This window comes from Equus asinus, chromosome 14, assembly GCF_041296235.1.
Source record: "Equus asinus isolate D_3611 breed Donkey chromosome 14, EquAss-T2T_v2, whole genome shotgun sequence".
NCBI classification, from domain to species: Eukaryota; Metazoa; Chordata; class Mammalia; order Perissodactyla; family Equidae; genus Equus; species Equus asinus.
The window spans coordinates 4,587,774-4,614,434 of record NC_091803.1 but is presented as its reverse complement, the minus strand read 5'-3'; the positions used below and the strand labels follow the sequence as shown (position 1 = coordinate 4,614,434).

Here is a 26,661-nt window from a genome sequence, read left to right as displayed (position 1 = left end):
TTGTCTTAATGATTTAATTTATTCACATACTTCAAAGTTCAATATCCACAGTTAATATAGATACAGACACACATTGTAATTAAGCATATCCTATAAAAATATACCACTCTAGAACATTAATATCCTTCTATTATTAGTTTTAAGAGAACAAGTTTTTCCTAATTCTCCAAATGGGTAGAATTTCACCTCGGGGTGAATGTCTGCCCACAGTGGCACTGGACTTCTTGCTGAAGGGTTTCCCACATCCGGAATATCCACAGGTTTTCATTCCTAGAGGTGTCGTGACTTCTTGAAGAGACCTCCTCCCACCTCACCCATACAGTTTCTCCCTGGTGTGAATTCGGTGATGTCTGATGAGGTTAGCCTTCTGGGAGAACGTCTTCCCACAGTCAGAGCACTCGTAGGGCTTCTTTCCCATGTGAGTTCTCTTGTGGATGATAAGGCATGAGTTCTGGGAGAAGGCTTTCCCACACTCACTGCACTCATAGGGTTTCTCCCCTGTGTGAGTCCTCTGGTGGAGAATGAGGTGTGACTTCTGGAAAAAGGCCTTCCCGCACTCGCTGCATGCATAGGGCTTCTCTCCTGTGTGGATGCGGTAATGGATGATGAGGCACGACTTCCGGGAGAAAGATTTCCCGCATTCCTTGCAGCCGTAGGGCTTCTCTCCCGTGTGAGACCTATGATGTTCGATGAGACGTGACTTGTGCGAGAAGGTTTTCTCACACTCTGTACACCTATAGGGCTTCTCTCCAGCAAGAACCGTCTCCGGGACAGACAGGCTTGTCTTCTGAGAGAGCGTGTTACCACAACCACCGTTTCCACTGGGTCTCTCTTTGGTGTGATTTCCCCGTTCGTTGAGGCAAACTTCCTCCCTGAAGCCAGACCCCTGTTCGGTGCATCCATTGGATTTCTCGCCTCTGTGGACCCTCTGATGTGTAACGAGTTCTGATTTGTGGGAAAAGCCTTTTCCACACTCGGTACATTCGTGGGGTTTCTCACCATTGTCGGTTCCCTGATGGGCGTTAAGGGCTTGGTCATGGCTAAAAGCTTTTCTACAGTGGCTACATTCACGGGCATGCCCTCCAGAACGTGGCGTTTCCAGCTTAGAATAGAGAAATAAGGTCCCCTGTCCATCACACTCAAATCTCCTTCTTGCAAGGTACGCGCTAGGACTAACGTCTACGTTACATTTCAAACTTGTCCCACATGAGTCACATTGGTGGACCTGTTGTCTTGAAGGAACACCGTTTGTGTTCTGACACGTTTCTTTTTCAACTGGATGACATTCATGGTGCCCTTCTGTGGTTGACTTGTTCTTGTCTAGGAATGCAACTTGCCTCAAAAGCTTGTCTTGGTGTTCCTGTTGTCTATCTTCTTGGGTATCAACTTGCAAAACTTCTTCTAGGAAAAAAAAAATAAGGACACAAACTTGTTAATCTTTTCAGGATCAGATCACAGATCTAAATTATTTCAGAAATGTTTGGAGGGAGGATTAAGTTTGAGGTTTCCAACCTAATTGTCCAGATTAAGTAACCATAATCCTAATCCTACTACAAACACTTTCTACTCCCTTGGCTTTTGTAAAAAAAAACAATGAGATGCTGGAAACAGGGATAAAACATTCACGATGACTGGAATTCGCTTTGCTATCAACAAGTCTGGCACAGTAAACTGGGAAGAAAGCAGAAACACACGCAAGGAAAAGTGAGTAAGAGAGAAAAACTGGAAGAGCAGTGGATTCAAGGCCATGATGTGCTGAAGAACCAGCTCCCCAGGGGCAGGAAAACCCTGATGTGTGGCATTCACCAATTTCCATGGTGAAAACACCCCCCCCCCACCACCAGGGCCAATTTCAAGCCACCAAGATGACGTCACTGAGTGCAGAGCTGGGAAGGGTCAGCCACAACCGGCTGTCACAGGCCAGCACCAGCTCTAGCATCCCTCGATGAGGGGGGCACATAATAAGGAGGTCCCATCAGGAGACAAGGATATTCGAGCAAACTATGAGCAAAGACTAAAGAAAGACTAGAGTTTCCAGGGGAACCTAGAGAGAAGGATGTTTCGGAAACATGAGCGAAGGACTCAGGCTGAAAGAAGTAAAACCGAATGTGAGTTCCCTCCATTTATTCCCAGGTTACAGATAGACTCTTCAGTCGTCTGCACGTCCTGTGTCCTTGCCACCTTGTGTTCCCCTTCCTTCTGCCTCCCGGATGAATTTTCTCGAAGCATCAAGTCCTTTCTTGTTAAAGGACTTATCTCAGGGCCAGAGGTCCATTCTGCAGCGATTTAGTCTCACATGGACCTACAAGATCTTTCTGATGTCCAGTGTAAGGACACAAGAATAAGTACCCTAGGCACAACGCTAGCCGTCCTTGCTCTGGCAGACTCCCTGTTGTATTCTGATTGCTGGGATGACCGTTTCCTTCAGTCGTGGTTCCCTGATACCAAATCTGGGTGACAACCAAGTCCTGTGTGCCCTTCCCATCGGTCTGACGGCCTTGGCTGCAGACCAGCCCCTCACTAAACCCGTATTAACGTCCCTCGGGCGTGTTGGTTTCCACGTCACTACGGAATCTACTTTGAGAATCTTAAATGTTGGGTTCTCCACCCTCTGCTTAGATCCCTATTTGCTTTTGTCTTCACTGATGTTTGAAACCACATGTGGTACATGCTGTTTCTCCCTGGTACCCATACGCCAATCAAACCATGGAACCTGTTTGTCTACAGATGTGTAAGCCCCAGTGCTGAATTCCTAAGAGACAAAATCAATGCCTCCTGATCTTTCCTCATCAGATTTTCTGGGTTGGGACCCAGCCTGGGGGTGTTTTCCAAGTTTCTCAGGTGATTCTGGTGTGCACCCATGATTAATAACGACTGCCCTGAACAAACGCTTGATAAAGGACCGTTGTCCTGGAAAGAAGAGGGAGTTAGTCAGTGTCCACCATGTGCATCCCACAGAAATAAGGACGAACAAATTAAAGGTCTTCTCCCCATGGGATTACACTGAAGTGGGGGAAAAGCTTTAGTTATAACCTATTAGGCAAAATGGGACCATATTACATGGTTTTGAAAGAAGAGAAGTTTAAGGTCATATAAAAGGTAGCAAATCAGTGTTTGAGGCATTTCAGGGTAAAAGAAGGAAGAGAAAAGAAAAAAGGACGAAAAGAAAAATGAATCCCCCAAAATGACACAGTTATTTTAAAATAGGGCAAATCTATGAATTCCTGAAAGTATAAGAAAGTCTATTTCATAACCATGGGGAAAAGTGTAAGACGGAAGATTCTAGAGAAAGACTGAGCAAGCAAGGTCTTACATGGGGAGAGCAGGGTAGAACCAAAGGCTAAATAAGAATAGAATATGTCTTTCTCTAATAATCCAGGAAAGGAGAGTGATCATGCAGTGATGTGTGCAGGTGGCAGGAATCATGCGGGCATCTCAAGGTCTCGGGCCAAATGTCCACAGCTGCTTGCAAAGATCCCAGGCTTTTAAGAACAGTTGCCTGAAACAAGAAAACATCCAAGGTTCTGCTTTGTGACCTCCCGGAAACTGATGTCCACCGTCCCCCTGCAGGATGGTTCTCTCTCACCTGGAAAGCTCCATTCGAGGATCTCTTCGTCCTCCACCCATGCTTCTTGCCCCTGCTCCAACCTGGAGATCACAGCTGGTTTGCTGACTTGACACCCTGTTCGTGAGAAATAGTTACAGGATTTATGCTGAGCCGCCGGGGGGCCATCGAAGGAAGCAGAAGGTTGAGGCTGCACGAGGACCATGACACCTCAGCCAAAGAACAGATACTTCATTTGGGAGGGAAATTCACAAACAATCCGGGTGAGAGGAAAGCAGGACTCATTGACAACTGGAACCCCAGGCCAGACACTTTTAGCACTTAAGATGTTTTACGTGACTGAGAAAGGAAAGGAGCTCAGACACAATCGGGGACACGGGAAGCCTTCCTCACCCACTGAGACCAGGTGGCTATAATTCTCCAGCATGACATCCCGGTACAGGGTCCTCTGCGTGGGGTCCAGCTGCTGCCATTCTTTACGAGTGAAGCCCACGGCCACGTCTCTGAATGACAAGGACCCCTGGAACAGCACATTCCTGATTAATCTGGAGCGCTCGGCACAGAGTATTACAGCAAAGATGGATCTTAGCACCTTCAGAGGTGAGCTTCCCCCCATGTGAAGTTATATGGGAAGCTTAGCATACCCCTAACTTTGTGCCACATTTTGTGGGAGAGAGAAAAAAAGATCATTAGAGAAGATCTCAGTTTTGGATCTCCATTCATTCATTCATTCATTCATTCAGTGAGAAAGCATCTACTGAAGACCCAGTATGTTACTGGCATTCTGCTTGGTGCTTGGGGTCAAAAGCTGAATGCATGCAACACTGCTCCTGTTCTAAAGGTGTTCACAGCCTGGTGGAGTGAGATGAACATGAAAGATTTCTATATCGTAAGATTACCCTGAAGACTGTGACAGAAGTAAATTTAAGTCAGAACGGACACAAAGAAGACAGCAGGCAAATTCAACGTGCTGACGTCTAGTTAAGCTTCACCGGAGGTCTGGTTTGAGCAGAGTCACGAAAGATGAACAGTGTGTTCTGATGTCAGAACGGTATTCCTATCAAGAGGCACAGCATGAGAAAAGGCTAAGCGTCACAGGAAAATCTGGTGGGAAGTGCAAACAGTTGGGAACGACAATACAGAGTATAAGGGGTGTGTGTGTGTGAGAGAGAGAATTTAATTTATGTAGAATATTGTAATACTCTAATGTTGGTGTGTAAATCATTTTTAACACAAGTATAGAAATTAAAAGGCAAAAGTCTAAGAACAACCATATTCACAGATTTGTTAATGAAACACAATGTAAAAGGAAGTAAAACCTGCCATAAATAATAAAGTGTGTGTGGGCCGAAGTAAAGTGTAGAGTTTCTGTATGTGATTCAAGTTAAGTTGTTATCAGGTTAAAATGCTGTTCTAGGGGCTGGCCCCGTGGCCGAGTGGTTAGGTTCGTGCGCTCTGCCGCAGGCGGCCCAGTGTTTCGTTGGTTCGAATCCTGGGCACAGACATGGCACTGCTCATCAAACCACGGCTGAGGCAGAGTACCATATGCCACAACTAGAAGGACCCACAACGAAGAATATACAACTGTGTACTGGGGGGCTTTGGGGAGAAAAAGGAAAAAAATAAAATCTTAAAAAAAAAAATGCTGTTCTAACTATAAAATATTCAGTGTGAGCCTCCTGGGAACCACGAAAAGCAATCTATAGGAGATACACAAAAATCAAGAGAAAAGAATCAAAGTATATCACTACAAAAAAATCCTCCAACCACAATAAAGAAAACAGAGAGGAACAAGAGAACGACAAAACAGAAAACAACCAACAAAACGGCAATAATAAGTCCTCACCTGTCGGTAATTACTTTAAGTATAAATGAACTAAATTCCCCAAATTAAAACAAATAGTGTCGCCCAACGGATAACAAACCAAGATGCATCTACATGGTGTCCGTAAGAGACTCACTTTAGACTCAGGGACATACACTGGGTGAAACTGAAGGGGTAGAGAAAGATATCCCGTGCAGATGGGAATCAACAGAGAGCTGGTCTGGCTATTCTTGTATTAGAAGAAGTAGACAGTCAAAAACTGTCACGAGATGGGGCCAGCCCAGTGGCGCAGTGGTTAAGTTCACACGTTCCACTTCGGCAGCCCAGGGTTCACCAGTTTGGATCCCAGGTGTGGACATGGCACCACTCGTCAAGCCATGCTGTGGCAGGCGTCCCACATATAAAGGAGAGGAAGATGGGCACAGATGTTAGCTCAGGGCCAGTCTTCCTCAGCAAAAAAAGAGGAGGATTGGTGGCAGATGTTAGCTCAGGGCTAATCTTCCTCAAAAAAAAAAAAAACTGTCACAAGAGATAAAGAAGGTTATTATATAATTATTAAAGGATCCATTCAACTGGAACATATAGGGATTATAAATATATATGCACCCATCAAAGCACCTAAATGTATAATGCAAACATTGACAGATCAGAAGAGAGAAATAGATAGCAATACAATAATAGGAGGAGACTTAAATAGCCCACTTTCAAGAGTGGATAGATCATCCAGACAGAAAATCAATAAGGAAACAGCAGAAGTGAACACCACTACAGACCAAATAGCCCTAAAAGATATATACAGAACATCCCACCTAACAGCAGCATAATACTCATTCTAGAACATTTTCCAGGATGGATCATACGCTAGGTCACAAAACAAGTCTTAACAAATTTACGAAGACTGAAATCATTCCAAGTATCTTTTCTAATCACAATGGAACAAAACTAGAAATGAATGATAGAAAGAAAATAGAAAATTCAAAAGTACGTGGACATTAAACAACACACTCTTTTTATTCATTTATCTATTTTTTTGGTGAGGGAGATTGGCCCTGAGCCAACATCTGTTGCCAACCTTCCTCTTTTTGCTTGAGGAAGATTGGCCCTGAGCTAACATCTGTGCCCATCTTTGCTCTATTTCGTATGTGGGGTGCCGCCACAGCATGGCTTGATGAGTGGTGTAGGTCCACACCCAGGATCTGAACCTGCAAACCCAGGCCACCAAAGCAGAATGTGCCAAACTCAACCACTACACCACCAGGCTGGCCCCAAACAACTCACTCTTAAACACCACTGGATCAGAGAAGAAATCAGGGGCCGGTCCTGTGGCGTAGTGGTTAAGTTTGCACACTTCAGCAGCCCAGCATTCGCCAGTTCTGGGCCCAGGCAGGGACATACGCACCACTTATCAAGCCATGCTGTGGCAGGCATCCCACATATAAAATAGAGGAAAACAGGCACAGATGTTAGCTCAGGGCCAGTCTTCCTCAGCAAAAAGAAGAGGACTGGTGGCAGATGTTAGCTCAGGGCTGATCTTCCTCAAAAAAAAAAAAAAGTAGTCAAAAACGTAATTAGAAAATATTTCAAGACAAACAAATGCAAAAGCACAACAGACCAAAACTTCTGAGATGTAGCAAAAGCAGTGCTAAGAGGGAAGTTTATAACAATAAACACCTACATGAAAAAAGAAGATCTCAAACAAACAACCTAACGTTGCACTTTGAGAAAAAGAACAAACTAGGCTCCAAATTAGAAAGGAAATAATAAAGATTACAGCCGAAAGAAATAGAGAATAGAAAAATAATAGAAAAGATTCAATAAAATTAAGAGTTGGTTTTTTGAAAAGATAAACAAAATTGACAAAATCCTAGCTAGACTAAAAAAGACGGAGGGAGAGAAGACTGGAATAAATAAAATCAGAAATCAGAGAGGAAACATTACAACTGATGCCCCAGAAATAAAAAGGATCATAAGGGATTATTATGAACAACTACACACCAACAAATTGGACTGGCTAGAAGAAATGGGTACATTTCTAAAAACACATAACCGACCAATACTGAATCAAGAAGAAATAGAAAGCCTGAACAGGCCAGTAACAAACAGAGAATGAAGTAGTAACCAAAAGACTCCCAACAAAGAAAAGCCCAGGACCTTCACGGGTGAATTCTACTGAACATTTAAAGGAGAATTAATACCAATCCTTCTTAAACTCTTCCAAAAAGTAAAAGAGGGAACACTTCCAGACTCATTCTGTGAGGCCAGCATCACCTTGATACCAAAAACAAAGACACTACAAGAAAAGAAAACTGCTGGCCAATCTCCCCAATAAACACTGGTGTAAAAATCCTCAACCAAATAGAAGCATATCAAACTCAACAGCACATTCAAAGAATCAAACACCACGACGAACTAGGATTTGTCCCTGGGACGCAGGGATGGTTCAACATTCGGAAATTAATCAATGTGATACACCACATTAACAGAATGAAGGATAAAAATCACATGATCATCTCAATAGACGCACAAAAAGCATTTGGCGAAATTCAGCACCCTTTCGTGAAAAAACTTCCCAACAAATTAGGCACAGAAGGAACTTACCTCAACACAATAAAGGCCATTTATGAAAAGCCCACAGCTGACATCATACTCAATGGTGAAAAGCTGAAAGCTTTCCCTCTATGATCAGGAACAAGGCAAGGGTGCCCACTCTTGCCTCTCCTATTCAATACAGTACCGGAAGTCCAGCCAGAGGAATTAGGCAAGAACCAAATAAAAGACATCCAAACCAGAAAGGAAGAAGTAAACGTGTCTCTGTAGATGACATGATCTTACTGAGTGCAAGATCTCCAAGAGACACCTGCATTTCCATGGTCGTAGCAGCATTATTCACAACAGCCAAGATACGGAAACAACCCAAGTGTCCACCAACGGATGCATGGATAAAGAAAATGTGGTCCATACTCTCAATAGAATATTATGCAGCCATGAGAAAGGAGGCAATCCCATCATCTGTGACAATATAAAGAGATCTGGAGGACATTATACTAAATGGAGTAAGCCAGACGCAGAAAGACAAATACTGCAGGATCCCACCTCTACAGGGAACCTACAATAGTCAAAGTCACACAACTAGCGAGTAGCATGGTGGTTACCAGGAGCGGGAGGAGCGGGCAAACGGGAGGTGTTGGGCAGAGGGGTCAGTCTCGGTTATGGACGATGGGTAAGTTCTGGAGATCAACTGCCTACAGTTAACACTAGTGTATTACATAAAAGTTTGCTCAGAGGGTAGATCTTCTGTTACACGCTCTTACCACAAAAGAAATAAAAAGTATTGAAAAAGGCGGGGCAGGAAGAAACTTGGAGGTGACGGGTAAGTTTATGGCCTTGATTGTGCAATGATTTCATGGGTGTACGCTTATCTCTAAAGTCATCAAGCTGGATACACTAAATATGAACAGATTTTTGCATGCCAATCATACCTCAATAAAGTGGCATAAAAAAACAGAATTTTCTAGTAGTCACATTTTTTAAAGTAAAAAAAGAAATTAGTTAATTTTAATAATACCTCTTATTTAACCTAATATATCCAAAATATTATGTCAACATATAATCAGTATTTTAAAATCACCGATATATTTTTGATTCTTTTTTCATACCATGTCTTCAAAACCTAGGGTGTATTCTCCACTTACAGTACATCTCAATTCAGAAACTATATTTTCAATTTCCCTTTAGTGAAATATAGTCCTATCAAAACAAAAAAGTTGTGTTTAATGGGAAAATATTTGACTTTGATTCAGTTTTAAATTTTAAATGTAAATTAAAAATTCAGGCCCACAGTTACGCTAACCGCACTTCGGGGACTCGGTCCCCACCTGTGGCTAGCGGGTGGCCAAGGCAGGTCTGGATCACATCCTCACCACTGGACTCCCGGGCTGGGGATATGGAACCGGCAGACAAACCACAGTTCAGTTCAGTCCCTAGGGGCCCAGTTCTGTGTCTGTCTGTCTGAATTCAGGTCCCAGCTCCATCCCCTAATAGACATGAGAACTCAGCCAACCTGCTTAATACCCCCAGCCTCCATTTGTTCATCTGTAAAATGGAGGAATGGTTAACGATAACATCTGTCTCACAGGTTTATTCACGAAATAACATATCAAGAACAGAGACCGGCACATAAGTGTTGGACAGATGGAGTTTTACAACTTTTATTGTCATTATCTTTATGGCAGGCAGCCCTGACAAGGAGAGGTACCCACTGAGAGTAGGTTTCCTACAAAATAACAGCTTCCCCCAAAAGACACCACATCTGGCCGGCTTCGCATCACGGGCGCGTCTGACAGCCTCGCGTCACAGTTGGCTCTCTCCTCTGAGAACGCTGTGGAGTCGCCAATTTGTGTTCAACCCCTCCTAGCGGTCCTGTCCCAGATGTTTCTGGTATTAACCACCGAGAGAGTCCTAACTTTCCTAAGCACAGACACATCAGTCAAGACAGGGTCCTGAGCTAGAAACGAAGACCCTGTGGACGCTTTTCTTCCTGGAGTGGACAGCTGTAACGTCTGCCCACAAGGCCTCATCTTCCTCTGGGACTAATGTCCCCACCCCCCGCCCCAAGCACGCGGTGCTCCCAGGAGCTCCCCAGCACAGACCCAGCCCCTCAGCCTAAACCTGAGCTAAGCTGGACCACTGCAAACCTTCCCCAAAGATCCTGCAGACCGCCTCCATGAAAGGAGGCTTGGTCCCTTTCCACGGCAAACTCGAAAATGTGAGGCATGGGAGCCGGTGGCCATTCCATTTCTGGCCACATGGATGAAGTCAGTATGAGAGAAGGAAGTCACAGAAACAGAGACAAGGGACAAGAAAGACTCCTGGGGATAGCTGGGTCCAGCTGCACACCTGCTCTTCCCACAGTTCGGGGTGCTGGCCTCGATTCTGTCTTTGTCCTAAGCCAGTCCTAGCTGGGTTTCCGGCTCTTATAACGTCAAGGGTTCTGACCAGTGCACTTGACATTCATGCATCCCGAGAGTCCAGGGTAAAGAGAAAAGCCTTTAGGAGCAGAGAAATGCGAGAACGCAGACAGGCTGATGGCAAACGAGGATGCTACTGATGTCTGAAGAAAAGCAACGATGAGTGAGCGAGCAAGGACCCAAAGGAGGCCAAGTGCACATGGGCGAGGTCTAAGTCCCGAAAAGAGAGGGAGGCCGCCTCCCCAGACTCGAGGAGAAAAGGCCAGGAGAGCTCAGCCCATCTTCCCTCCCCGGCCCTGTCAAAGACCAAAACTTGGAGCTGTTCGCTCTCCATCTGTGTCCAAAATTATTATGAAAACTAAACTTGAAGAACACGCTTTGCATCCATCCTGCTAGATAATGCCGTGTTTATCTAGGTCGCTTTGAGCCATAACAAGGCTGATTATGCAGACCTGAGTATTCTGATTCCCTAAGCAACTGTAATCACAGATTCCTGCATTGGCATAAGATCATCTGTTTACACTGAGGAAAAGGTCACAGGAGATTTGCTGTCGTGCTTATTTCCATGTTGCTACTATTAAGGAACCCGCCTGCGACATCGCACGTATGAAGACCCAGCACATAACTTTCTGAATACCTGAAAAAGCTTTTATTTCCCTTGAGAAGTTGACACGCTTGTCCCAAACAGACGACACAAGTCATATATTGGACGGAATCCATCTTCTGAGAGTACCAGAAATGTCAAACATAAATATATGGGGGCAGCTAGTAACTCCAGCAGCCTCTGGAACACGTCCACCCCGCCTCTCCCGTGGCCTTGCTCTTCCATCCTCTTTCCATCTTCACTGATCCTGATTTCCGCCTGCATCTGGTTGTATTGGATGCATTCTTGTAAGCATCCTGAAATCTTTGGTAAAACAAAGCCCAGTATAAAGGAATCCCACACTCACCTGGCCCATGATCCTTGCCGGCTGGTCTGGGAAGAGGAAACACCTGTGGGGGCAGAGATTGGGGTGGGGGAGGAGAGGACGTGAGAGGCCAAGCTTGCCTTCAGCCTCAGAGCCAACTGCTGGAACCCCCCAGGTGCAGACGGAGAGGCTCCCCCCAGGACCCCTTTGTCAAAGCGAAGCCCTCACCTCGAAATGTGATGGGGACACAATCTTATGAGGCTTGAACTGGATTTTTTTTTCCTACTTAATGAATATATGTATCTGCGTCTCAGTGATCAATATGCAATTTACTACCCTCCCCTCACCATTACTGGTTCTATTAATAAATTAATAGAAATTTATTGTAAAGAAACAGTCATGAGTTCAAAGATTTAGCTGCCAATGTATTTATTCAATTTGGTGAAACTCTGAAAAAAACAGAAATAACTAAATATCCAACTACAGAGGACTAGTTGAATAAGCCTACTGCATACAAAGGGAAATAAACATTATGTAGCTATCAAAAACAAAATCATAGAGGGGCCGGCCCGGTGGTGCAGCGGTTAAGCGCACACGTTCCACTTCAGCGGCCCGGGGTTTGCCAGTTGGGATCCCGGGTGAGGACATGGCACCACTTGGCAAGCCATGCTGTGGTAGGTGTCCCACATATAAAAGTAGAGGAAGATGGGCACGGATGTGAGCTCAGGGCCAGCCTTCCTCAGCAAAAAGAGGACCATTGGTGGTAGATGTTAGCTCAGGGCCAATTTCCTCCAAAAAAAAAAAAAATCATAGAAAACTATTTATTGGTAGCATCCTGATAATTGAAAAAGGTGGTTGAAAACCATTTGCTCCAACACACACACATGCACACACTCTCACTCACACACTCATACAGAATAATCTCTGAAATGATGTAAGACAAACGCTAGTAGTGATTAGCTTTGGGTAGTTGGATGATGACCATTTTTAAATTTTTTTCTTTGTACTTAGATACGTTTTCTAAGCTTTTCCAGGACATTTACATATGAAATTCCTTAACAGTTATTTTTAAAATATCTGTAGCCTACTAATGTTCTAACCCAAAGCGTCTATCACCAGTCCTGCCCCTGGTGTGGAGGAGGATAGAAAAATGGGTTCTTGAGGGCACTCCATTAAATGGAGCTCAGCTAAGGCCACTGGGGGCTATGAACCTGGGGCGCTCACTTCTCCCCAGGGATCTTGCTAAGTAAGCTTTGTTTATTTCTCCTCTGCAAGTCGCAGTTTGTCAGTGATAACTTTTATTATCACACAGCTAAACTGTGCTGCTCTCTGCCCAGGAAGCGGTCTTGGTCTGGCTCTGCCACTTACCAAACATGGGACAAGATCTGGTGACTTCTCCTGAGCCCTCCTCCTCCTTTCCTCATTTTCCCAGGGAACAGGAACACGAAGGTTCAGGAGCAAATTTACTGTGGCCGGAAGCATCAACGGGACCCCACACCTATCTCTCTCCTGAATAGACACGAGGTCGGTCTTAGGTACGTTCCTACTCAGGACAGAGACACACTGGAGTTTGATCCAAGAAGTCTGCAGAGACACTAAAACTCTAGAATTACCGAAAACTCAGTAAAGAATTCTGAGGGAGGTTTTAAAAAAAGTGGAGGCTACGGAAGTGCTTAAAAATAAGAGATTGGTTAATCAATTATGATACAATTAAAGCATGTCAAGCTATGAATCAACTTAAAATATTACAGAAGAAATATCTGACGTGGAAAGATCTTCCAGCAACACCAGTAAGTGGAAAACACAGGGTACATAAGCATATGATTCACAGATAGGTAACAGGAGGATGGTTGGGATTTTCCCAGGTGCCTTAGAGTTTTAGCTAAATCCCAAATGCCCCAGATTCTAAGGAGGAGCGGCTCGACACATCCTAACAGACTCCTTTCTCTGGGAGAGGGAAAGAGCTGAGGGAGAGCTGTCTATTGCGGGAGCATTCTATGGGATTTTCCTCCCCTCCCCACTGGGGACTGCTGCCTCCCAAGCCGGAAGAGAGGGCTGCACAAGGACTGTTCATGGAGACTGGAGGGAGCCTGACAAAAGGGGAGAACTCACCTCGCGCCCCAGGGTGGACATGTGCCCAGCTGCAGAAACTCTTAGGCACATGGTAGTTCACCAGAAGGGAGCACGAGAGAGCTCCTGGGAAAGTTTAGGGCGTGCCGGAACCCACAAACAGGAGCCAGCTGAAGAATTGGCTAGTTAGAGGCTGGCTAAGCCCACCCATGGTGGCCAGGTGGGGGGGGGGGGGGGGGCGGGGGTTACAAGCGGGAACCACCTTCAGAGCCTGCATTTGCTGGAACAAGGATGCAGGAGTTCCCAGGTGCCAAGAGGATGGCTGTGAACTCAGCGGACTTGACCTTTACTGCAAGGATGCTGTGCAAGCAGGCTGCCTGCAGGGCGAGGACAGCTGGCCCTGAGAGGCAGGACCACTGGGCCAGGAGCTGGGGGTCAGCACAGACGTCTGCTACAGAGCCCCTGCTGGCGTCCTAGGCTGTTCGCCCCACATAGAGCCATCCTGCGGCCTCCTGCATAATGGAGGGCAGCCAGGATTAGGCAGGTGAGAGCGACAGATAGCACCAAGAAAGGAAAAATTGGTGTTACTTTCCCTCTGTCTCCCCCTCCTCATATAGAGCCTGACCCTGGAGGAGAAAGAAGAAATCCAGTGGGTTGAAGGAGAAGTTAAGGAGGAGCAGAGACAGAACAGACCACAGGCCCTTCATGTGGGGAGGTCCCAGCCTAGGGTTCCCCTGGCAGGAGGCAGAAGCTTGAAACTGGCCGTGAGAGTCAAAGGTCCCTTAGACTGAGGCCACGTGAGAGAGACCACTCTTTACGACAGCCTGAAGGACTGGGCAGCCGTGGGGCTTCCCCGAGACCCCCTCCTGGAGGGGAAGTGCTATGGGTTGAATTGTGTTCCCCAAAGAGATCTATTGGGGTCATAGCCCCCAGGACCTCAGAATGTGACCTGACTTAGAAACAGGGACTTTGCAGCGGATCAAGTTAAAATGAGGTCATTAGGGTGGGCCCTAATCCAGTATGATTGGATTGGCGTCCTTATAAAAAGGGGAAATTTGGACACAGAGACACACACACAGGGAGAACGTCAGGTGAAGAGGAAGGCAGAGGTGGGGGTGATGCAGCAGAAACTAAGGGACCCCAAAGATGGCGAGCAAAGCTCCAGGAGTTAGTGGAGAGGACTGGACCAGAATCCCTCACCGCCCTCAGAGGGACCCAGCCCTGCCGACACCTTGATCTGAGGCTTCCGGCTTCCAGAACTGAGAGAGAGGATGTTTCTGTTGCTGTCTGTGGTGCTTTGGCGGCCCCAGGAGACTAACATGGGGAGGAGGAGGCAAGAGGGTGGATCAAAAACAGCGGTCAGAGACCCTTTACCCAGCTCCTGTTTGCACAGGAAAAATTCCTTAGGAAACCATGAAGTGTTAACAATCGTTACCCTTGCACGGTAGGGTTTGTTTGTCTGTTTCTACATAGTAGCATTTTCTAAGTTCTTAAGCAATAAACATGTACTCGTTCAATCTTTACATAGTTCATAGAAATATGCATATATCATCTCACTGGGTTTTCTCTCCACCCATCAGAGTCCTGCCCCTGGAAGTCCGTGAGAAGGTCTGAAGCGAGGAGGAGGGAAGGGTGCACACAGGAGGGAGCCCCCTGGGGACAGGCGCCTGGGGCTGCAGCCCGCTCAGCCTCCACAAAGCTGGGTGACTCTGAGCATCTCTCATGCCCATTTTCCTTCATCTTTAACATGAGAAGGAAAAATGAAATTCTCTTAGGTTAAGAAAGCGACTTCCACGCCTTGACAAAACTAGAAGGGGGTGACACATCCCCAGAAGTCGGATATGGGGGCGACACTGGGATGGGATGATCTAGCCAGCCAGACAGGAGAGATGAGAGCAAAGGAGTATGAACATAGAGAAATCGGTGGTCGGGGGTCATCCTCTGAGAGTCACGGGGATCCCTTCATGCTTCTCCCCCCATCTCCTCCCAGCACACCTTCCCCTAAACCGAATCCTAGACGACCTGCCCCCCCAACAATGACATCACCCAAATTCCCTCTGTCAGCAAGCGGGGCTGGGTGTGTTAGGGACATTTTTCTGGGGGCCGCCCATATTGTGAGCCTCCAACGTCAGCCCTACGCTATGGGGAGGTCTCAGAGACGGACCCCTCTTTCCAGAGTAGATTGATGCTCCCCGGGTCGCCGTCTTTACAAGGACCATTTCTGGGATGCCTGGAGCTTGAGGATCGGGGCCAGTTCAGCAGGCAAAGCTCTGCTCTCCTGCTGAGAACTTACCAGCAGCTGGAGGCTCCCAGACTCAAGGGTAGGAACGAGCCGGACTACGTGGACAGGACTGAGCCGCCTTAGTTCCAGGCTGATTCTAAGCCTTGGCAAAGACACTAAGAAAACCTGCAAACAAACAGACGACATGGTGAGACGCACGTGAAAACATCAGCAGGACCCCTGACTCTGAGTCAGAAGCCGACCGGGCGCAGAAGGGGACGTCGGAAAGAGTGGAAACCCAAGAAGGAGCCGTGCCCCATTTCTGGCTTGGAAAACGGACATGCCAGTTGCTGGGAGAGGACCTCAGCTGACAGCCAGCAAGGAATCAGGGACCTCAGGCCTCAACCGGTCAGAAACTAACTTCTCCTGACCCTGGCAGGAGCCTGGAGCAGACTGCCCCACAGATCCTTGCGGCAGAGGCCAGCCTGGCCACCGCCTTGATTCCGGCCTCCAGAGGCCTGAGCAGAGCCCAGCCACGCCCACCTGGATGTCAGCCTGTGCAACTGTGAGCTAATAATCAGTGATGCTTTAAATCACTAAATGTGTGGTTACTTGTCACCCAGAGATAGAGAACTAACCCAGATCCCCACCAAGCGCTCTCAGGAATGACTAGGGCTGAGGGGGAGACCACAGAGACCCCCCTGGGTACGAAGTTTGGAAAGAGGAGACTGGCTGCCATTGTGGGAAACATGTAAAGCCCCATCCGTCCAGAAATTTCTCTCCTGAGAACAAAAGCCTTGCGCTACTGGGGGAAGGACAGCAAACCCCGTGGCTCCCCGAGCACAGGCAAGCCCTAGGGCATCTGGCAGGGAAAAGGGGAAACCCTCTCCTATGGAGTGGCACGTGGCCTCGGCTGACTTGGACAGCCTCCTACCACTGGGCGGGGCAGCATCCTGGACAAGGCCCCTGGCCCAACTGAGGGACCCAGGGCTCTCCTGAGACCAAGAAAGAAAGAGCAGCCGTGCCCCTCCGCCACCGGGCTGGCCAGCACTGAGGAGCGAGCAGGAGGAGAGAGCCGAAGAAGGGAGGCTGCCAGGCGCTCCAACAGGAAGCAGCCACTCTAAGCACAGAGCCAGGCAGAGAACTGCAAAGCCGGTGGCCTCATGGTAACCATAGAGACAACAAATGCCAGCCAGGCGCAACTCCCGACCAGTCCAGTCGCATCGCAACCAACCTCCTGGCCTCCCAGCTCCACACACATTAAAAGCCGGAGTCTCTGCTCTCCTACAGACGATGTCCAGCATTCATTAAAAAAAACAGACATGCAAAAAGCAAGAAACCCATTGCAAAGAGACAAAGCAAGGACCAGAAGCCAACCCAATCTCAGGTCTGTGCGCACCAACAAATGTATGTGAGGCATATGCATCTCAGACGCTCATAAAACAAACATTGACGACACGATTTGAAACTGATAAATCCTCTATTACAGTAAAAAGATTTTAGTATACGCTTTCAGAAACGAAGATCTAAGCTACCAAAAAAAACAGTAAGGATATACAACAATTGAATAACAATTTAAAAGCTTGATCTATTGGGATCAGACAGAGGAATGTACTTGATAATCAGAGAATACACATTCCTTTTAAGCAAATCTGTGATGGCTGTAAAAATTGACAAGCTAAAAAATAAACCTCAAAAAATATTTTTAAAAATTGCTATTGTATTGATGTCACTCTCTAAACCAAAAAGCAGTAAAACTAGAAAATAATAAAAAGAATGCAAAAGTATATATAATGACTATGAAATACATTACATATCAAAATTGGTGGATATTTACAAAGGAAAACTGAAGTCCTAAAATATGCATTAACTGAAAACTGAAAATTAATGACCTTCAACACAGGAGGCTAACACAGAAAAAAAGAGTAAACCCAAAGACATAAAAGAAAAGAAAGAAGTGTGAGCAGAGATTTAAAAAGAAGAAATCAAAGAAATAATCAAGCAGGTGAAAAAAAAATCCTGCCACAAACGTATGACTTCAATCTAATCACGATGAAACACTACATAAACCTAAACTGAGGACCATTCTACAAAATAACTGGCCTATAGTCTTCAAAAATGTCAAGAGACAATGAAAGACTGGAGATTGTCACAGAGTAAAGGGGACTAAAGAGACATAAAAAAAAGCAGTGTGTGAGCTGAGATTTCCTTTAGCTAGAAAGGGTATTATTCAGATGACTAGCGAAATCTGAGTAAGATCTGTGGGTTAGACAATGGTATTGTACCAAGGCTAATTTCCTGAGTTTGATCATTATATGGGGGTTGTGCGACAGAATGTCCTCATTTTGGGGGAAATGCACACTGAAGTATTTGTACACGCACATATGTATGGAGGAGCGAGGAAAAGAAAGATAAAGCAAATTGTTATATAAATGAGCCAAAGATGGCCTCTATAGAGTGGCCCCTAGGTTATTTCTTTCTTCACAGCGGGCTGAGACCCTTAGTTCAAAAGACCAGCAACACCAAATTCAAATGTCAACACATGCAATTGTCTTAAACAGAGCCCAAACATAAGGAGAGTTTTAGTCATTTAGAACTTGCCTGCTTTGCCTAGCCCGTGAAACCGGACCCAACATCTGGGAGCCACAGATAAAATAAAGCACACGGCTATAAAGACCCCAAGCGCTGATCCAGATACCCAGGATTTCCTGGTCCTCCTCCCTTCTGGGAAGTGGTCCCTGGGTCCCAGCCTTGGGATGGTATCATGCTGCGAGGGACCCCTCTCCCCCAATGCACATTCATAAATAAAGCTTCCATGTGCTCCTGCCATCTCATGGTTACACCTTTTTCCTTCACTGGCCCTGAAACCCCTCAGACTCCCTTTTCAATTGTGGTAAAATGTTAATATTTGGGGAATTTAGATGGAAGGTATTTAGGAATTCTTTGTACTATTCTATCTACCATTGCAACTTTTCTTTAAGTCTGAAATTGTGCCCCAAGAAAAATTAAAAAGAGAAAACTAAAATCAGTTCCTGGAAAGGATTTATTAAAACCAATGAAACAACTGATCTGTATTTAAAACTAATAAAATAGACTAACCTCAGGCATGATTGATCAAGAAAACAAGAAAGCAAAAATAAACAATTTTTAGGCATGAACAAGGAGACAATTCCAGATATAGTAGAGTTTTAACGAGACTACTATAATTTAATGCCATAAGTTTGAATTAAATTGGACAACTTTCTAGAAGAATACGTTACTGAAACTGACAAAGCAACAAAAAACCGAATAAACCACTAAACATTAAATGAAATGGATCCATACTCAAAAACATATCCATTAAAGAAACACCAGCCCCAACCAAATTCCATTCAAGATTTTCGCAATGTGCATAAGCCAAAATGGATTTGTATCCAGAACATATGAAAGAAAAATACTAAAAATAAATAAGAAAAAGACAATCCAAAAGGAATGTAGGCAAAGGTAACGAACACACAAAATAATCTTAGGTACTGTTTATGGCTACATTCACATCTAGTAAGTAAAAAACATGGGAGGATACACAGCAATTCCCGGAGCTGTTACCCCTGAGCGAGAGGAAGGAAAATGGAATACGGAGGGAGCAACATTTGCTCAATCTGGGGGATGAGTACAAAAGTTTTTTTACTTTGCTATGCATCTGAGATATTTCCTAATATTCCTAATTAACAATCTTAAGAAAGAGTTATGGATTGTAGCAGGGAAAACCTCCTTTATTAAGACCCAAGTTCAAGTCATAATGGAAAAAAATGGATACATTTGGCTTTACCAAGATTTAAAATTATACTACCGATTTCACTGCCCCCGCCCCAGCTCAGGTCTGTCCCATTTAGATGAAAAAGCCTCCAAGAAAGGCAGATCCTCCTCCATCTCTGCACCACTTCCCACCTTCACTCACCCAGGCAGGGCGCTGCCACGTCTCCACAAACCCGAGATACGGCCCCTTCTCACTTCTCTCATTATCTCAGTTCAGTCCCCACCAACTCTCCTCACTGCTGATAAACTATTAAGGACAAAAGACAAACATAACCAACCATGCCACTGTCTTGCTTAAAACGCTTCAGGCACTGACAGGACCCAGTCCACACCCCCTAACCTGGCTTGATCTGCTCCCTGAACCACCTCCAGCCTCACCTCCAGGAGGCTCCTCCCAGGCGCCAAATCCAGCAGTACCCACGCGTCCTATGCCTCTGACCTTTCCATATGTTGTTCTCTCCTCCCGGAATACCCTTTTGCCCCCTTGCACCTGCGCAAGACCTTATTTTTCTTAAGTCTCACCTTGAGTCACGCCTCCCCCAGTAGAACTGACCTCCCGCCCTGGGGGTCCATTCATCCACTAGGGACAACTATCAGGGGACCCTTATCTGTTCACATGACCGACATCTCCATAGGACTCCAGCCAAGGATGGAACCCGGTGCTTCCCCAGGGCCTGACCCAGACACTCAAGAAAGGTTTGTCGGATGAAGACAAACACTGTGGATCCCTGACATAACCATCATTGCACATCCTTCCTCGGGGGCCCCCACAGCTCAGAGCCTACCGTTGGCCGTGATGTGGGGTCCGCAGGAGTGAAGGAGGGTCGGAGAGAAGGGGGGCTTTTCCTCAGCAGTCCTTCCTCGCCCACAGGAGGCTCAGACGCCTGAGTGAAGTTCAGGGACCTGGATGCGCAGAGAAGCTCCAGGTCAAGCGATGGGAGCAAATCGACTATCGGGAGAGAGGGGTGACCATTCGGGGGTGAGCTAGCCCCCAGCTCACTGGGGCCAAGGCTGTCCCTGGGTCCCCTGCACTAGCCCCCTGTGGATGGTGGGCTCCGAAGAGGCTGAGCTGCAGGAGGACAGAGGAGCAGTGAAACCCCGCTTGCCCGCACCCCCCGCCCACCCCGAAACCAGACAGGAACCCCGACCCTCCGCAGCAGACGTCAGACGGAGCCGCCCACCCGGACCCTGGCGCCGAGCGCCCGCCTGGCTCTGCGGCCGTGGACTCCACCACACGTGCCCTCTCCACAGCTGGGCGCGGAGGGAACCACCGACCCGAGGGGCAGCGGATGACCTCAGAACCGACCAGGTCCGAGGTGGAGGCCACGGCGAGTCCAGCCTGGGGTCCGGAAGTGCGCAGATCACACTCGGAGACCTCCCAACACCGCGTAGGCGCCCCTGGACTGGGGCCGAACTACAACTCCCGGGGGCCTCCGCGGCGGGGTGCTTCCGGTTGGCTGCTGACGCGTTTCCGGCCACGGGGCGGCTGCGCTGGCTAGCGTGGGCGGGCGGGCGTGGCGCCGGGGACTGGCTGGGAGAGGAGTCTCGTGGCAGTCCCAGTAGACGGGCGGACTGTCAGGGAAGGCGGTGTATTGCACGTTGTTGCCACGGCAGCAGAGGCCTTGGCAGCTTCCCACCCGATCTGATCTGCTCCCTTCCCAGCCCTGCACCATCTGTAGGGACGGATTACGGCTGCCCCAGGCTTGGAAGTCTAGCTTGGGCCTGGCCTTAGGTTCATCCCAGAAGATCTACTGCCCGAGAGGCTCCCCGTCGAGCACTTAATTTTTTTAAAAAGGCCGATCTTTCAGTCCTCAGGACAATCCCCGAAATAGGTATCTTTATCCCCAGTTAGCAGATGAGGAATCAGAGGCAGCCTTTCTCAGTATTTTTACTCTGGAGGAACCCTTGAAATAATTCTCAGGTCTCAGGGAACCCCTGCATAAATATTCTATCAGCAGCTCATGATAGAATAAGGCAATCATGAAATTATACATGAGACACTGAATATACAAAAGGACAATGGCCCGAGCATATATAAAAACAGAACTCTGACCTACCACCCCTGGCAACCTACGCTGAAACCAACTCCTTCATCTACAACAAACAGCCCAGGGAGCCAGATAGCTATCTCCAGTCACAATCTGGGAAGCTAAACAATAACTTCTCTAACAGTTGGCCCCAGGTGACCAAGACTTGATCAATATCTGACAGCTTCCCTAACTTTTGTCCCACTTATAATTTAGGACCAATTAGAAGAAAGTCAAATATGCTCCTCTAACCAGTCACCCAGGAAGCCCCACTTCTAGTTAGCCAGCCTCCAGCTTCCTTGTGCCGACACCCTCCAGTGAGGGCAATACCAGAAGCCTCCTTTTCCTCTGTAAAGCTTTCCCATTCCTCTGGCTGCCTTTGAGTCTGCCAAAACGCAAGTGACAGTGCTCTGAGTCAATAGACTTTGCCTGTTCTCATTTGATTGGTCTTCGTTTATTTTCAAAGATAGAATTGTCAATACTTTTCTGTCGATTCTGTTTGTTTTGGCTAGCTACTCTTTCGTGGGGTTTTCCCCTCATCATTTGCCATTAAAAATTTATTACTCAAAATTCACAAAGTAAGTGAAGGTAAAACAAATTTAAACTTTAAAATGATGCTTTTTATATGCTTGTAGCATTTATACTGTTAAAGTTATTAAAGCTTCACACTTTGGGATATCCTATATTACATGATGGTGTTAATAAATTAGACATTTTACAGTGTTGCTGGAATTTCCTGTAGGGTTTAACAACCGAGTATGATATTGGTCTAAAATAGATATTCTTTATGATAACGTATCATGTGTGAGAGACAGCGAGAGGTTCAGGCAATGAATGTCATCATGTGATTTTTAAAAAACTAATAAACAATCATTTTAGCTAGCTATTAATATGTTCAAATGGTAAGTTTCATATCAATTAATCTATTTTGCATTATTAGATACAGCCCTTAAGAACTTTTAAAATATACTGGTGGATTCAGCTCTTGCTCTTTTTGAAAAAAAAAAAAAGTAATCCTGTTCTTTTGTAGCATAGGATTGCTTCCCTTTTGTTTCTACTTCCTGTATCAGGTTTGGACATCAGCGATTGGTGTCCTTTGCAAATTCAGTTACATAGCTTTCTACCTTTTGGGTTGTTCTAGACAGAATTATAAACAGTAGAAATTATCCCTACTATTCTTTGTGAAACTTCTGAGCGTAGAACCTTTTACAGGATAATTCTTTGGGATTTTATGTCTTTTGTTCTTTTCTTCCTGTTTAACCAATTTTGGTGATATATTTTTTTCTTCCAAATTGTCCTCTACTTCAGTATTTTCAAGTTTTTTAGTAAGTTTTTTGTTACACCTGTTACTTTAAATTATTTAAAATTTCTGGATCGATTTGCAAGAAATGGTATCTCTTTTGTATGAATTAGCACAACCAGAGATTTGTTACTTGCTTTTTTTTTTAGACAAAGCTTTAGATTTGTTTACTTCAATTTTTCTTTTCTTCTCTGATGAGGAAGAAAATAAAACTGTCACAGTTATCATCTTCCAACATAAAGATGACATGGGAGCTACTGTAAAATAAATGGGGGAGGGGAGCGTTCCAATTCTAATTACAAAAGTAGAACTAAAAATGGATGGAGCTATATTATTTAGGATGTGGATAAAAGTGCTGTAATAAAGATGCCAAAACAACAGTGCCTTAAAAAATCACAGATGATTATTTCTCATAAACCCGTCTGCCCAGCTCCAAGGGAGTTAGAAAACTAGGCTCCTTCTAAATTACTACTCTACCATCCCTATGGGGTTTTCCTAATCCATATGGTTCAAGATGGCCAACACCACTTCTGTATCTCAGGCAGCCTTAAGAGGGAATACGGATGTGCATAGACGCTCTTTCTTTTAAAGGCGCAATCCAGAAGAGGCACACGTCACTTCTACTCACATTCCATTGGATAAGTCATTGTCATACGACCACTACTATCTACAACAAAGACTGGGAAATCAAATCTTTATTCTGGGAGGGCAATGTTCCCAGCTAAAAATTGGGGGTTCTATTAGAATTTAGGAGTGGAGAACAGATACTGGGAGATTACTAGTAGTCTCTGCCATAGGGGATGAGAAGACTGGAGATGTCACAGAGAATGCCAGCCACACGAGTTTGTGATATTGACCATGAACCACCCCCCACCTCATCGAGTTAGACTATAGATAGCATGGACTTTTATTTATTTTCTCCATTTCACCAGAAGACAAAATTTAATCTTCTAGGGATGGGAGTAGACAAGATAAACAATAATAGCTACCCAGATATGCTGGACAGAGCTGGAGACAAGAGAATCTAATGGTTCTGATTATAGATTTTCACGTTTTTCAATTTACTTGAAAAACATAATAAATGTATGGTGTAATAAATCAAACAATTCAAATACAGAAAGCTAATCCCCCTGTCTCCATATTCCAAAGTAACAAACATAAATGGCCTAGTATCTATTCTTCCATATAATTCTCCTGCCTCTATGTGATCAGATAAAATCAAAGACCATTCATATTTAATATGATTATTAACATGGTTGGGTTTAAATCTCTCATCTTGCTATTTGCTTTCTATTTTTTCTTTATTGTTCTTTTCATTTTTTCCTGCCTTCTTTTGAATTGAATGTTTTTTACAATTCCTGTCTCAGTCTGTTTGGGCTGCTATAACAGAATATCACAGGCTGAGTGGCTTATAAACGACAGAAATTTACTTCTCACAGTTCTGGAGGCTGGGAAGTCCAAGATCAAGGTGCCAGCAGATTTCATGTCTGGTGAGAGCCGGCTGCCTGGTTCACAGATGCAGATCCACTCACTGTGGCCTCACATGGTGGAAGCGGGGAGGGAGTTTGCTGGGGTCTCTTTTATAAGGGCACTGATCCCATTCATGAGGGCTCCACCCTCATGACCTCATCACCTCCCAAAGGCCCCACCTCCTAATACCGTCAAATTGGGAGTCAGGTTTCAATATATGAATTAGGGAGAATGCAAACATTCAGTCTATAGCAATTCCATTTTATCTCCTTTGTTAGCTTATTAGTTATAACTCTGTTTTATTATTTTAGTGGTTGCTTTAGATTCATAGTAACCATTTTAACTTATCATAATCTGTCTTCAAGTGATATTGTAAGATATCATGTATAGCCCTCTCTGGCGTTCTGTCCTGAGAACTCGACTGTGATTGCCCGGGGCTTCAGGTCCAGCTGCTCAACTCAGGGAGTCTACTGGACTTCACCTGAGTTACCCTTTGTGCCTAAGCCCGAAAACTCTCCCAAGGCTGTACGCTGGGGTAATCGCAGGGTTCCGTCATTTATTTCCCACGTCTCAGGAATCACTCTTCATTTCCTCACGTCCAATGTCACACCAATAATTGTTTCATGTATTTCGTCTGTTTTTTTTTTCCAAGTGGAAGGGTAAATCTGGTCCCTGTTACTCTATCTTCACTGGAAACAAGCTTGTCTTCATTTTTGAAAGATATTTTCTCTGGGTATAGAATTATAGGTTAACAGGGGTTTTTTTTTTTTTCTTTCGGCACTTAAAACAATGTGATTCCATTTCCTTCTGACTTGTTGAACATCTTCTACTGCATAGAAATTGCATTTTTTTCCTGTTTTTATTTTTATGCTTCTATATTAGAATTTTAGAAAAAGAACCACAAACTAAACCCAAAGAAATTAGAAGGAAAACGATAATAAGATTGGGGGGATAAATTGATAAAATAGAAAATAAATAAAAGTAGAGAGGGAGGACCAAAAATTCAAAACATCTAGTTGTGAAAGGCAAAATTATATCACTTTTAGAAGATATAGGAGAATGTCTTCACGATTTTAGAATGGGGAAGATGATTTCCTAAGAAAAACACAAAAACCATTAACTATAAAGGAACAGATTGGTAAGATTGTATCACGAGTAAGGACACCACACAGAGAATGAATGAACTAGCCAAAGAGCAGGAGAAGCTACCTATAATATGCATGACTTACAAAGACTTATCTGCAGTATTAAGAATTCCTACAAATCAGGGAGCTGGCCCAGTGGCGCAGCGGTTAAGTTCACATGTTCCACTTTAGTGGCCCGGGGTTCGCCAGTTGGGGTCCTGGGTGCGGACATGGCACCACTTGGCAAGCCATGCTGTGGTAGGCATCCCACATGTAAAGTAGAAGAAGATGGGCACGGATGTTAGCTCAGGGCCAGTCTTCCTCAGCAAAAAGAGGAGGATTGGCGGCAGATGTTAGCTCCGGGCTAATCTTCCTCAAAAAAAAAAAAGTGGAAAACATTTACACAGCGTAAAACAGCATGACCAGAGTAAAAAGACAAATGACTTACTGGGGGAAATATTTGTGATGGATGTCACAAAGTGTTCCTATGCCTAATACAGAAAATGCTCCTAAAATTAGAGAAGAAAAAGACAGAAAGCCTGTATAAACCTGGACACAGGATATGGACAGACAGTTCACAGAAAAAGGAAAGCAAATTCTCTTCAACACATGAAAAGTTGCTCAAGCTCATTCATTATAAGAGAGACACAAGGAGAGACTGTTTCTCACCTACCAGATTGGCAAAAATTCAAATGTTTGACAACACAGTCAAAAAATATTCATTAATTGCCTTTGGAAGACACTAGGAGACCAAGTCATTATTTTGAAAACAGGTGTATTACAGAGGGAAAAAAAATCAAACATTTACCTTGTCTTTCTTGTATAAATAGTACCCTTAGGTAACCAAATAACTCATAAGGGGAGATCAATAAATTAATAATTGAGAATCATAATATTTATCATTTCGCAATCCCTAATGAACTCTTAGGCAATGATCTCCAATGACCGCTGACATCTTTTTTAAAATATGAGAAAGCCAGACATTCTGTTCATCTATGTGGTTGTACACATTACCTATGAGTAATCTTGAGAAAAAAAAAAAAAAAAAACCAAAAACCTGAGTCTGACCAAGCCTCTGGATCTAACGACCAAATTACAGGAAAAACAAGGGGCAGCAGAAAGATATGTCAAATAATACCACGATAAGACAACCCGCAAAATCCAGGCTGTGGGAGATTCCACACTGTCTTCAACACTTACATTAGCTTCTCCACTGCCCTTCCCTCTCCCTCGGGGTTTTTATCATTGTTATGCTCATTTTACAGATATGTAAACTGAAGCTCAGAGAGCTAACGCACACAACACTGAGATGCAGGAGAAACTCATACATACAGAGTTGGCCCAGTCATACAGGTCGGAAGTGGCGAAGCTGGAATTTGATTGGATCAT

General features: G+C 45.0%; 1 protein-coding gene across 1 annotated transcript; it reads right to left on the bottom strand.

Moving 5' to 3' along the window:
- Nucleotides 1-26,661, bottom strand: LOC106827324 (uncharacterized). Its single transcript, XM_070485380.1, has 11 exons — nt 26,605-26,661; nt 20,533-20,765; nt 20,137-20,254; nt 15,629-15,742; nt 14,567-14,649; nt 12,634-12,808; nt 11,308-11,350; nt 3,959-4,085; nt 3,587-3,682; nt 3,314-3,499; nt 1-1,401 (listed from the first exon to the last, which is right to left on the bottom strand). Exons 1-8 carry the CDS (start codon nt 26,659-26,661, stop codon nt 4,042-4,044), a joined length of 867 nt encoding a protein of 288 aa, XP_070341481.1. The 3' UTR covers nt 1-1,401; nt 3,314-3,499; nt 3,587-3,682; nt 3,959-4,041.